At 41.1% G+C, this 13090-nt stretch overlaps 1 protein-coding gene across 1 annotated transcript in view; it reads right to left on the bottom strand.

The window, feature by feature from the left end:
* LOC110206692 (calpain-13) overlaps nt 1-13090 on the bottom strand; it is a 79626-nt gene that overhangs the window by 40593 nt on the left and 25943 nt on the right. Inside the window, 2 exon segments of the mRNA XM_078149156.1 lie at nt 8260-8431; nt 12271-12413. Of these exon segments, the coding sequence (XP_078005282.1) occupies nt 8260-8431; nt 12271-12413 (315 nt within the window).

Here is a 13090-nt window from a genome sequence, read left to right as displayed (position 1 = left end):
GCTTTCTGATTCAGTACGATTGGTCTTATGGACCTGAAGAAGGTAGAAATTTAATAGCATTGGATGGCAGCTATAGATTCAATGGGCTAGAACTTTAAGAAGCCGTAGTCTCATAAGCAATTTGGTCACAATCTGCAAACTAAGCCTCACAAATTCTCTCCCTTTCTGAGCCAGTCTATACCTTGGGACCTATTTTCTGCTTTCAAATCACTTTGGTCAGGAGGCGGGAGATGGGAAGCAGAAGACCTACTGGAGCCCAGAACCAAGGACCAATATTCCCATATCTCTTCTCAACCCAACTCCTGATTTCAAAAATGGGGATGTTTACTCTGACCAGGATCACAGAATCTCAGAGTTAGAAGGGATCTCAGGAGTCAGTTAGTATAACTCGTATGTGAGTATCTGAATAGTAATTTTCTCTGCAATACATCTGACATGTAATCATCTAGTTTTTCTTGGAGAACAGGGATTTTTAAGAGATGCAGGCATGATGTAATATAATGGAAATCAATCAATTAACAGCAACTGTTAGAGGTCTACTATAGTCCAGGCACTATGACATGGAGTAGGGAATACTAATGCAAAGAATTAAATAATCCCTGCTGTCAGGGAGCTTACATTCTAGCAGATGTTTAACTTGAAATCATGGCTCCTTAGTTGGACTAGATGGCCTGAAAGGTCACTTCTAGCTTGACATCTATGATGCTATGATCTTAATTGATTCCTTGAGTTCAAGATGGATACTTATGACCCTCACTTTAACTCCTTGATGAGGAAATTAATGAAGGAGCCTGGGTCACTTTCTCCTCTCCCTCAGGACCATATTCCCCAACGACTAGTTTTTAATAAGTTAAATAATAGGGAGACACTTTGGTTCTTTCAAATTCTAAATTAATCTTTGGGATGATAGGCCAGTGTAGTTGTTTTTGCTTAATGAAGTGTGTAAACATCCAATCTTCAGAGCATGTTCACTAGTTCCAATCTACATCAAGGCTTGGTGAGTATGCATGCTTCTGGGAAAAGAGTGATGGATGTGCCCTCTTGCCCACTTCAGATCATGTGAAGTTGTTCTCTATTTCCCATAGGCTTACTTTGTGGTGATGAAAATGCTTTTAATTGGCTGCTGAGATAGAACTGAGTATGCATATGAAAGGTTTAATAAATAACCCTCTGTTCTTTTCTCCTCTGATGGCTTTTAAGGAGAAAAAATTGCTCTAAGTCTCCATTTGAGGAGAAAGGCAGTAGTTTTGGTTGCCTTATCTCCCCAGCCAGCCACCATGAGTTTGTGAACAAATGATATTCTTCTTTTTCCATGATTTTAGGTGAATGAGTATCCTGAGATGGAAATGCTCAGGCACACTGTGAGATTAAGAGGTCTAGCAAAGCCAGTTAAGGTCCAACTAACAATTAGATCTCAGAATCAATGGGAGCTGTGTGGTTGAGCTGTTTCAGGGCTCTTGTGACCCCTTTTTGGGGTTTTCTTGGCAAAGATACTAGAATAGTTTGCCATTTTCTTCTCTAGCTCATTTTACAGATGAAGAAACTAAGGCAAGCAGTGTTAAGTGACTTGCCCAAGGACACATAGCTAATGTCTGTGGTCAGATTTGAATTCAGGAAGATGAGTCTTCCTGACTCCAGGACTGGCATTCTATCCATTGTGCCACCAAGCTGCCACAAGTGGGACCTATAATTGAGCCCAGTGAAGAGAATGAGCAGCAGCCCTGGAGAGCAACCTACTGGACCCAGCCTAGTAAGGAGCCAACCCAGCTGAGCAAGGGGGCAACTGATCCACTGGCCATGCCACACTGAGATGTCAACAAGTCAAGGCATTTACTAGGCATCTGCTATGTGCCAGACATTGTGCACACTGGGAATACAAATGCAAATGAAAAGAAAGACCGTTCATACCCTTAAGGAACTTACATTCTAATGGGAAAAGGCAGCTGAAAAGGGTGGGGAAAATAGAGAAGGTATCCACATGGGGATGTGGGGACAAAGTCCAGAGAGGCAAGAATGGAGCTGGGAGAGGCATGAGGAATGGCTGTGCTGGGTACTTCCAGGAGGAGCTCACCAATGGGAGGAGGGAGAAAAGAACTGCTGAGCCAGGATGTTGCCCCAACCTCAGGTTGGACTCAATGGATTGTTGCAACCACTTGAAATTTTAAGTCCAGCCTCCCAAGGACCAAATGCAGAGGGGAAAGTGTGCCCTCCAGTCTGGAGGGGATGTGATTGCATTTCCAGACTTGTTATACTACCTCAGGAAATGTTCCTTTGTCAAAACTAGTTTATGTTAATCAATACTCAGGAGATCTTAGCTGCTTTAAAAAGTTATTGGGAAGCACGATGGTGGAGGCTTCTCAGTAACAGTATCAGAAAATTCTCTAAACTCTCAGGTTTATCCCTAGAACCCAGAGGGAAAAAGTTATCCCTCTCTGGGGACCTGACCTGCCAGTGTGAATGCCAGTTGAGAAAATGAGCCCCAGGGTGGGTGCTGACTACATATACAATTTCTCTCTCTCTCTCTCTCTCTCTCTCTCTCTCTCTCTCTCTCTCTCTCTCTCTCTCTCTCTCTGTATATATATACTTTATGATTGAGAGGTTAGATGAATTAAAGTGTAATCACTCTATCATTGTACATTGTTCTTACTGTGCTGTGGTTTTAGAAGAAGAGACAGTGCTCCACTGAGGAGGACTTGGAGAGGTGATTCACTGAGGGAAGGAGGGATGATCCCACACCAGGGAGACTGGAGAAACAGGATGGTACTACTGGGGAGTGGGGGAGGGAGGAAGAGATCATTCAAACCTTTTAAAGAATAGAAAGGAAGACAGTAAATGAGAAGAATCTGAGAAGACCCCAAGATGAAGCAATCCTCACTGGGGAGCCTGGAGGATATAGAAAAGCACCAAATACAGGGCCAAAAGACCATCATGAGAGGGACAGTCATGAGGAACTAGAGGCAAATTCTGTACCCAGAGCATGGGAATGGCAAATTCAAGGAATTTATTTGGGCACAGTCTAAGATTCTCCTGAGTCAGAATATCAGAGGGAACACTTTTCTCCTGGAGTCCAGATGAAAAGGACCTCTATGATGACCAAGAGAGTTGAAATAAATAATCCTACTTTGGCTTCTCTGGGGGATTTGTTCTGGGGCTCGTGGAAGTTGTAGAATTTTTGTCTAGCTTTCTTTTGTGATATTCTTTGGCAGGGAGAATTGTGTTACCATCTAACATCTATGACCACATGATGCCTCCTTCACAGATAACTATCTCCTCCAAATTTTAGTTTCTTCATCTACAAAATGAAAGGATAGGATTAGATGATCTCAAAAGATAGACCAAGTGATATAGTGTAGATTGCTTGTGGTGATCCATTGGCATAGCTAGAGAAACTATTCATGGTGAGTCAGAGAATCATAGATTTGGAGCTGGAAGGGACCTCGAAGATCATCTCATCCAACACACTGATTTTACAGAGGATGAAACTGAGATCCACAGTGGGGAAGTTAATTGACCAAGTACACAAAGGAAGGTGAGTTCAGAATCCCTGCCTCAAAATTCTGTGTTAGTTCCAGTATACAATGTCAATACTATCATCTCTATAAACCAAGGGCAAACATATTGTTCCTTCACATGACTTCCTAACGAGGGCCTTAGCATCTCTGGTTCCAGAACCATATAGAGGCCTTTTATACTAATGGAACCCCATAAATGGTTATAAGTTGCATTAAAATATTTGTGGCAAAGGCTTGCAGCTCAGGTCTAGGGGTCACTAAATGGAGCATTGGTTCTAAATGCCTCTGTATGGTCATAGTTCTTCTTTGCCCAGCATTCTGTGATCAAACTTCATACCTCAATGGGAGAGGCAGAAATTCTAGTACCATATTCTCCCTATCTTATGGACTAGTTGGCCAAAATAAAAATAATGAAATTACTTTTTTCTGAGGTTGTTAGAATAGAATTTTGGATAGCAGGTTCATTTGACCTGCAGATATTTGAACCCTATAAGATCACAGATTTAGAGATAAAAGTGGGCTTAGAGGACAATTAGTCCAATCCTCTCATTTTAGAGATGAAGGAACTGAGATCCAAAGAGACAAAATGATTTGCCCAAAGACATAGAGGTAATAAGTGTCAGAAATGGAATTTGAACCTAGGACTTCTCTGATTCTATAGCATTTCCATTGTACCATATTTTAATGCTCCTGGGCCTTAGGAAACTGTTTCTCAAGGCTAAGAAGATGTTTTTACCAATCCAGTGCATTGGAAAAGGTAGGCCTATGAGGCAGAGAACACAGTGAGAGGTCATGTGGTATAGTGGGAAGACCCACATTAGATTGTAAGCTCCTTGAGGGCAAGAATTAACTTTTACCTCTTTTTGTATCTCTAGCACTTAGTAAGTGCATGGAACATAATTGTTGTTATTATTGTTCAGTCACTTCAGCTGTGTGTAACTCCTCATGACCCCATTTGGGGTTTTCTTGGCAAAGACATAGGAGTGGTTTGCCACTTCTCCCCCTCATTCTACAGATGAAGAACTGAGGCAAACAGGATTAAATGACTTGCCCAGGGTCACACAGCTAGCAACCGAGGCTGGATTTGAACTCAGGAAGATAAGCCTTCCTGACTCCAGGCCTTGTCCTCTATTCACTTCACCACCTAGCTGCCCTTGGCACATAACCCTAAATATTTATAGATTGAAAGCTAAGAAACCTGCTTTCTAGTTATAAATCTGATACTAATTAGCTATGAGATCTTGAAAACCTTTGAGTCTTAGTTTCTTCATCTATAAAATGAATGGATAGATCCAGCTGATCTTTAAGATTTCCAGTCTTGAAGTTTTACTAATCTATAGTTTTTTGAGTATTAAGTGAATCATCCACAAATACCAGATTCTCTTATGTTAAGAGTATTCTTATCCCCGCCTTCCAAGCATTTGATAGTTCTTAAACAAGAGCAGGGAAGTCTATGCAGGACTTCATAAATTTTTAGCTACTCCTATATCCTAGGAAGGAATATTTCACCCTACACTTTAAAGATAGTGTTTCCCTTTGCCCCTAAGAACAATAGGTAGTCTCTGTTTCTTTCCTTTGCAGACAATCTAAGATTTTGGTTGCCCGAGATGGCTAGCCGCATCTAGAGGGGACATGGTGAAAGCATGTGATGTATAGATAATGGGTTTAGTTGTAATGTCCATCTCAAGGTCCTGGGAGACAGTATTTAAGTATTAGCTTTGTTCTCTCCTCGAGGAGGTAGTAGCATCTTCCAGTATTCAGGTGGCAATTTGACTTAATGTTGATAAGTGACATTTCAAAATAGGCAGACTTTTTTTTTCAACTTGATTGGCAGGGCCAGGGATGGAAGATATTTGACCTCTTAGAGCCACTCTGGTAGAATCCTTGACTTCCTTCAAAGCTTAGCTCAAACACCACTTCCCACATGAACTGCTTGTCCATTCTCCCCAACCCCACCAACCCTCATGAGTTATTTGTATTTAGTTTTTATGTATTGCCTATTATGTGTATGTATCTCCTCCATTAGAATGGAAGCTTCTTGAAGGCAAGCATTCTTTCACTTTTGTCTTTGTGTCTCCAGTGCCTAGCACAGTGCCTGAGACAAGGAGGATGAGTAATAAATGTTTGTTGGTCGATTGTTAATTGCTTGATAAGTATAAAAGACACTCGCTATCAAGAATATTAAGAAATTGAAGACTGGAGAATGAAAGTGCTCACACAAGAAAGACACTGAGGCAAAACAAGTCAGAGATGGGATTTGAACCCTGGTCTTCTTCTTCTAAAATGTTACAGTAAACTTTTTACTAAGCTTGTCTTCTAGTGTCAGCCATGACAGTTGTGAGGACCACTTCCCTACCCCAAACCTTGGTTAATTCTGCTTCCAAAAGGAGAGGAGGGGACCTCTTACCCTTTCACTTCCTGTCACCATATAAGCGTGATTATTTACTAGTCCCAACTGGTCTAAGCTGTTTGAAGACTTCAAGAGAAAAAAGTAAGACAAAGGAGTTACTCTCAGAACTGATTTGTGATACAGTTATACAAAGAGGGCAACATATAAGCATATACAGAGCGTCTCAAAAGTCTTAGTGGAGTTTAAGCATTTGTATCTTTGCTGGCAGGATAATTTCCACTGACTAACAACAGAACTGAACAAAATCATGCACATTCCTGGGACCTCTTTTACTACATAACCTTAACGAATGATAAACTAGGGATTGGTTTGAAACACACTACATTTCTTCAGTCAACATTGGTCCAGAAAATAGATAATAAGTGCCTAATATGTGACAATCACTCTGCTAGCTATCAAGAGGATGCCAGCAGAAGTAAAGCAAGGTCCTTACCCTCAAGGAATTTATTATCTAGTAGGGAATTTTTTAAAAAGTATACAAAAATGATGATGGTGATGATGATGATGATGATGATGATGATGATGATGACGACGATGACAATGATGATGATTAGGTATACCTGGATCTCCCCACCCTGGAAGTGCAATGACTAATCACAGGTTGGATCCCACTACTAACTGATACAAGAGCTCCAACCTACTCCATTTCTGACTTGAACCAGTTTGTACCCATCTTAGGCAACCTGATCAGCTTAGCCCTTGTGGCTTGGAATGCCTGGGTTTAAGGAATCATCTTCCGCTTTCATGGTAGCAGAGGTTATAGGCATATACTGCCACACACAGCACAAATAAACATTATGCAATGTAGCACATAATAAATATAAAAGAGAGGTACAAAATTCTAGAAGAGAGAGACATAATCTCTGGCCAAGTGAGGGTTAGAGCAGGAAAGGCTTTGTGGAAGATATGGCATCTGAGCTGGGCTTCAAAACATGAAGAGAATGTAAACAGGACCAGCCAGGTATTAGTCCTACTAGTTACTACTGCAGGGGGAGAGGAAGGAAGAAGAGAGAAGATTTTATAGAAATATGATACAGTGTGGGTAAAAGTAAAGCGGTGGAAAAGCATAGGACATGTTCAAATAATGATAAGAATCCAGGATCGCAAAACTTCACAGCTGAGAGACACTTCAGGGGACATCTAATCCAACCACTACTGGAAAAAAAGCACCACCACATCACACCCAAACATTTGAATGTTTAATATGGTAAATATTGTTATAAATAATCCACATAAATGAAAACTCTTTGGGAGAGTTCTCAATAATTTTTAAGAGTATCAAGGGGTCCTCAGACCTTGAGAACCATTGGCTGAAGAAGTTGATCTTCTAATTTGGACAACCCAAACTGATTCCTTACTCAGAACCATTCCTAGAGTAGATAAGAACAATTCATTCAGTTACTCTAGAGTGCCCCTGAAGAACATCTATGTCTCTTTGCTCTGATTCTATTCTCATAAAGCAACCATCTCATTTCATAACTTAGTTGCCAGTGTAGCCTTATCTATTAAGAGTAGGTGTCCTGTGTAGAAGATAGGTGCTGGTTCTTATATCACTATCAATTAGTAAATCGACATTTTAGTTTATCAACAAGAGTCTTATTGAGTTTGATTAGCAAAAGGTGCTTCCCCAGAGTCTGGTCTTTGTGGAACTGATAAAATGGTGTTTTTGAAACTGAAAATCCTAGGTCCAACCTCTGAACTCTAGGTGCTCCCACTAAGAGCAGTCCAGTTTGGCTGGAACTTAGGGGGCATGAGGAGGAGGAGTGAGAGATGAAGCTCCACATACAGTGTGTGGCCAGAGAATAAAGGATTTTGAATGTCAAGGTAAGATCTTTTACTTTATCCTATGGGTAGCTTTGGATGGGTTTTCATCAGGGAAGTGATGTGATAAGAGCTATGGATTAAGAGATTAACTCCCAATACTGTGTAGTGGCAGTGACTGGAGGGGCAAACAACCGGAGCAGTACCACCACTTAGGAGGCTGTCATGATCATTTTTGGACTGGATCTGGGATTGCCTTGGGATACCTTAGTTAAAAGGATAATAGATCTAGAGGTGGAAAGGAGCTCCAAGGCCATCTAACTAACCCTCCTGTTTTACAGGTGAGTAAACAGGGATCTAGAGTGGTTAAGGGAGTAAGTGGCAGAGGTCAGGTTTGAACTCAGGTCCTCTGACTTAAGAGTCAATATTCATTCCATTATGTCATACTGTGAAGGTTCTTTTGGAGGGGGAAATAAAAGCCTCTAACACAGTCTAGTACTTTGATGTTAGGAAGACAGGGCAATGGGGCTTAGTATAACAGTTGGTCAACATGGCGCAGCCCCACCTGGTACTTACGTCTGTAATCCCACATGTTATTAGTGAGCCAGATTGCTCTGCCACTTTCAAATTCTTGAACAGATTGAGATGGACTTTCTTAAGATTGATTTTTGTGACCACCCATCCTGTCAGTTCCACTAATGAGTCAGCCATGATGCCATAATGCAACTGGAAGTAGGAGCCATGGAGCCTGTCAATGGGAAACTGGAATTAGCCTCATCAGTTCAGAAAAGAAAAAATGAATTGACTCTTATTAGCATTATTCTATTAGGGATATGAACACAGATGAGAATATACAAAGTGATTTCAAAAGGGAAAGAGTACTTATAACAGATATAGGTGATTAGAAAAGGTATCCTGTAGGAGCTATGCTTTCAAGGAAGTTAAATATATATATAAAATGAGGGAGGAGAGAAGTAAGTGCATTCCAGACATAGGATTTTTGAGTAGGGGAATGATATAGTCAGATGTATGTTTTAGGAATATCATGTTGGCAATTTGTGTGGAAGACAGTTTAGAGAGGGGGGATTTTTCAATAGACCAGGGAGGAAGTGAAGATAGGAGGCTGTGAGTAAAGGGAAGGAAATAGATGTGGGGTGTTATGCAGGTTAAATCAGCAAGACTTGGCAAATGATGGGGTATGGAAGGTTACGGAAAGAAAAAAAGATCATTTCAAAGTTACGGACAAAAGTGACTAGAAGAAAGATCACATTCTCCTCAAAAGAAATAGGGAAGTTTGGAGGAAGAGAGAGGGCTTTAGGAAACTAGCATGAGTTTTGTTTTGGACAAGTTGAGTTTGAGATGTATCTGGGGTATTCACGGGAGATTCCTAGCAGAAGTTGGTGATTCAGGGATGGATGAAAGTGTTCAGGAGAGAGATTAAGGCTGAAAATGTCAATTTGGGAATCGTCTGCATCGGAATTATCGTTGAACTCAAATCACCAAGGAACAGAGTATAGAAAGAAAAGACCCAAGACAGATCCTTAGCAGTTACCCACATTTATTGGGAAGGAGCAGGACAATAACTGAGCAAAGGTATCTGAGAAGAACAGTCAGACAGGTAGGAGAATTGGTCAAGAATAATGCTGTAGAAGTCAGGGAAGGAGAGAGTAAATTTGTTGTGAAACTTTGAGCAAATCATTTCACCTCTATGGACCTCACTTTCCCTGCCTGTAAAAGACAGGGTTAGATTAACTGAACTCTTTGAAGCCTTTGACATGGTTGATCACCATCTCTTCCTTAACACTTTCTCTTTAAATTTTTGTGACACTGTTTTGTCCTGGTTCTCCTCCTATCTGGTGAATTGTTTTCAGATGGATCTTCAGCTAGGTGAACTGTTCTCTTTGATGGATCTTCAGCTAGGTCCACTAATTTGGAATGTCACCTGAGACTCTGTCCTGGCTCTTCATCTCTTCTCTGTTTATGCTATCTTATCTGGTGATCTCATTGGCTCCCATGGATTCAATCATCATTTTTATGAAGATAATTCCCAGATCTTTATATTTGACATCTGTCTATCCATCTATCCATCCATCCATTTGTCCATCTATTCATCCATCCATCCAGCTATCTATCTATCTATCTATCTATCTATCTATCTATCATCTATCTATCTATCTATATTTTCTGAACTGTAATCCCATATCACCAATTGCCTTTTGGACGTCTTGAACTGGGTATCCTGTAGATGTTTCAAACTCAACATGTCCAAATGGAACTCATCATCTTTCTGCCAAAATCCTCCTCTCTACTTAGATTCTTCATGACTGTTGAGGGTACCACCATCTTCCTAGTCACCCAGGTTCACAACCTCAGTTTCATCCTCCACTTCTCACTGGCAGTCTACTGGCAGTGCCATTGGCAGTCCCACGTATGCAATCCATTATAAAATCTTATCATTTTAACCTTTACAACATCTCTCATATGTGTCTTCACTTACATAGTTACCTTTGTATGGGCTCTTATCACCTCTCTCTCATTGTAGTAACCTCCTAATTGGTCTCTTTGCCTCAAGTCCAGACCATTCTCCACTCAACTCCCAAAGTGATTTACCAATAGTGCAGGTCTAACAATGTTGCCTCCCTCCTCAATAAATTCCAGTATTTCCCTATTACCTTCAATATCAAAAGTTCTCTTATTGATATTCAAAACTCTTCACAACTTGAAGCCTTCATCATCTTCCTGGTCTTCCTACTTTTTGCTTCCTCCCTGCAACCTCCACAACTCCATTCCCTACAACGAAGTTACATTGGTGTACATGCTTTTCCTGAGACAGCACTCCATCTCCCAACTCTTTGCCTCTGTATTGGCTTTTCTCCATGCTTAGATTGCTCTCCTTCCTTCTTTCCACCTCTTAGCTTCTTGATTTGCCTTCAAGACTCAGTTCAAATCCCACCATCTTCACTAGCTTCTCACCCTGCCCCCCCTTCCCTCTAAGATTCCCTCCCATTCCCATTATATAGTTTGCATTATACTTGCTGATCTGTTGTTTCCCTCCTTAGAATGTTGGGCAGGGACTGCATTTTTAACCTTTCTTTGTATTCCCTGCATTTAGCACAGTGCCTAGCACATGGAAATGTTCAGTAAATGCTTGCCAGCTGACTGACCTATCAGTCCTTTCTAACTATAACTGTCTTTGAGTCTTAGTCTGTCCTGTTCCTATTTCTGCAACATGGAGACTACATAGGAAGCTGGTCATGGTTCTTAAGTTCTAGGCTGAGGCTTTCATATTTTATTCTAGAAGCAAAAAGGAGGTAAGCTCAAACCCAGGTTTCCTGATTCCCATTCCATAACTTTTGCAGTATCACTACTTCTAGAAAAAGAAAGCAGGGACAAGCCACATTTGGGCAAGTTTTTAGGGTTGAGATGTTAGGTCCTAGGGCTCATTGTCTTATCCCATTTCAGAAACAAGGATTCCTTTTCTAAGTCAATCAATTCAGTGATCAAAAGGGGTTAAAAGTCATCAAGCTAATTCTCATTCCTTTTGGAGAACATCAGTGTTCCCATAAGTCTCTCAGAAGTGAATTATCTTCCCTAACCACTGGATTCAATAACTGTTGTTATTACCTGGGCATAGGTCTCAAATTCCAATGAACAGCTCATTCTGACACATCTCCTTGACAGAATTCTTAGATATTTCTCACCAGCTGGTTCAAAGGACAGTTAAAAACAAACTTTCTGGAAGTGCGATGCCTGCCTGTAATCCCTGCTGCTGGGGGAGGCTGAAACTGGTGAATGACTTGAATTCTGAAATACAAGAAGGAGGGCTAAAGTCAGGTGTCCACTCTAATTCTGGATACCAATATTATGGGCCCCTAGGAAGGTATGGAGATAGGGTTGAGAGTGGAAGTGGACCATCAGGTTGCCTAAAAGGGGACAAACTAGGTTAAGTTAAAACATAATAGTTCAAAGATTCCAGTTGGATCAAGAGTGGCCATTGTATTTCCAGCTCGGGTTGAGAAAGAGAGATCCCCCACCACTAAATAAATAAGCAAATAAATGAATGAGTGAATGAACAAATAACTGAATGAAGACATAAATGAATGGATAAGTAAACAAATAAATACTTAAAAGCAGTCACTTCAGAGGCTCAGAAGTGAGTTTGGGGTCTGATAAAGCAGTGTCTTACCAGTTCCTCATTATACAATGTGTCATGTGGTTAGAGTGCTAGATGAGGAGACAAGAAGTACTGGGTTCAGGTTCTGCCTTTGACTCTTATTAGCTCTGTGACTATGGATAAAATAAAGTAATAAGTGAATTGTAAACATAGGAAGTTAATACCTGAACACCTACTGGGCATGGAAGCTCAGTCCCTCTGATGCCAAAGGGCATTCTGCAGCTGATACAGAGTCAGAAAATCCACCCTTTTCAATGCCTTATTCCCTCCCTCCCCCAAGGCGTGTCCTACAGACAACAGGTTTGCCTAAGGATTAATGAGGTCTGGCATGTCACAAGTGGTGCAGCTGGGTAAGCATATTCATCCAGGAACGTGGAGAGAAGAGGAAGCTGGAAGTTCCAGAAAGTGCTTACTTGGCATAAGCCTTCTTAAGCAAACAGGGCCAAAATTCGCTGCTCCCTCAATGGGGATAAACAAACAGGTATTTTCCACTGATTGAGCTCACAAGGAGACGGTCCTCCACCACCACATCCACCCACTGCCCACATGGCCAAAACTGAAAGAGAAAAGAGGGAATTCCCAATCAGAATGACCTCAATTTATATTAAGCCCTGGTTCAAATGAGAGAATAATTGTAAAGCCCTTAGCACAATGCCTCCCACATTGTAAGTACTGTGTAAATGTTAGTTACCAGTGGTGGTGGTGGTGGTGATGCTGCTGCTGCTGCTGCTACTCCAACAATACTTGCTAGCTGTGTGTGACTTTGGCCAGGTCTTGTCACCTCTCTAAGCCCTGGGTCAATATACTCCCACCAGCAGCTTATTTTTTATTCCAATGAGCTAAGAATGTTTTGTTTTGTTTTTTACATTTAAAAAACAAGCAAACAAAAAACTATGATCTGCAAGCCCAATCTGGCCCACTGCTTGTTTTCATATGGCCCACATTCTCCCCTCCCCCAAAATAATTTGTTTTTAACATTCTTTTAAAAGCTTTTTTTGATGGGGCCAGCTAGGTGGTGCAGTGGATAGAGCACTTTCCCTGGATTCAGGAGGACCTGAGTTCAAATGCAGCCTCAGACACATAACACTAGCTGTGTGACTCTGGGCAAGTCACTTAACCCCATTACCTACCCCCAAAAAAAAAAGTTTTTTTGAGTTCCAAATTCTCTTCCTCCCTCTGTTCCCTACCCCGTCCATGGAGAAGGCAAGCAATGTGATATTAATTATACATGCA

The sequence above is a fragment of the Phascolarctos cinereus genome, unplaced genomic scaffold (assembly GCF_003287225.1).
Source record: "Phascolarctos cinereus isolate Bilbo 61053 unplaced genomic scaffold, phaCin_HiC Scaffold_2;HRSCAF=192, whole genome shotgun sequence".
Lineage (NCBI taxonomy): Eukaryota > Metazoa > Chordata > Mammalia > Diprotodontia > Phascolarctidae > Phascolarctos > Phascolarctos cinereus.
This window is presented reverse-complemented; position numbering and strand designations above follow the sequence as displayed.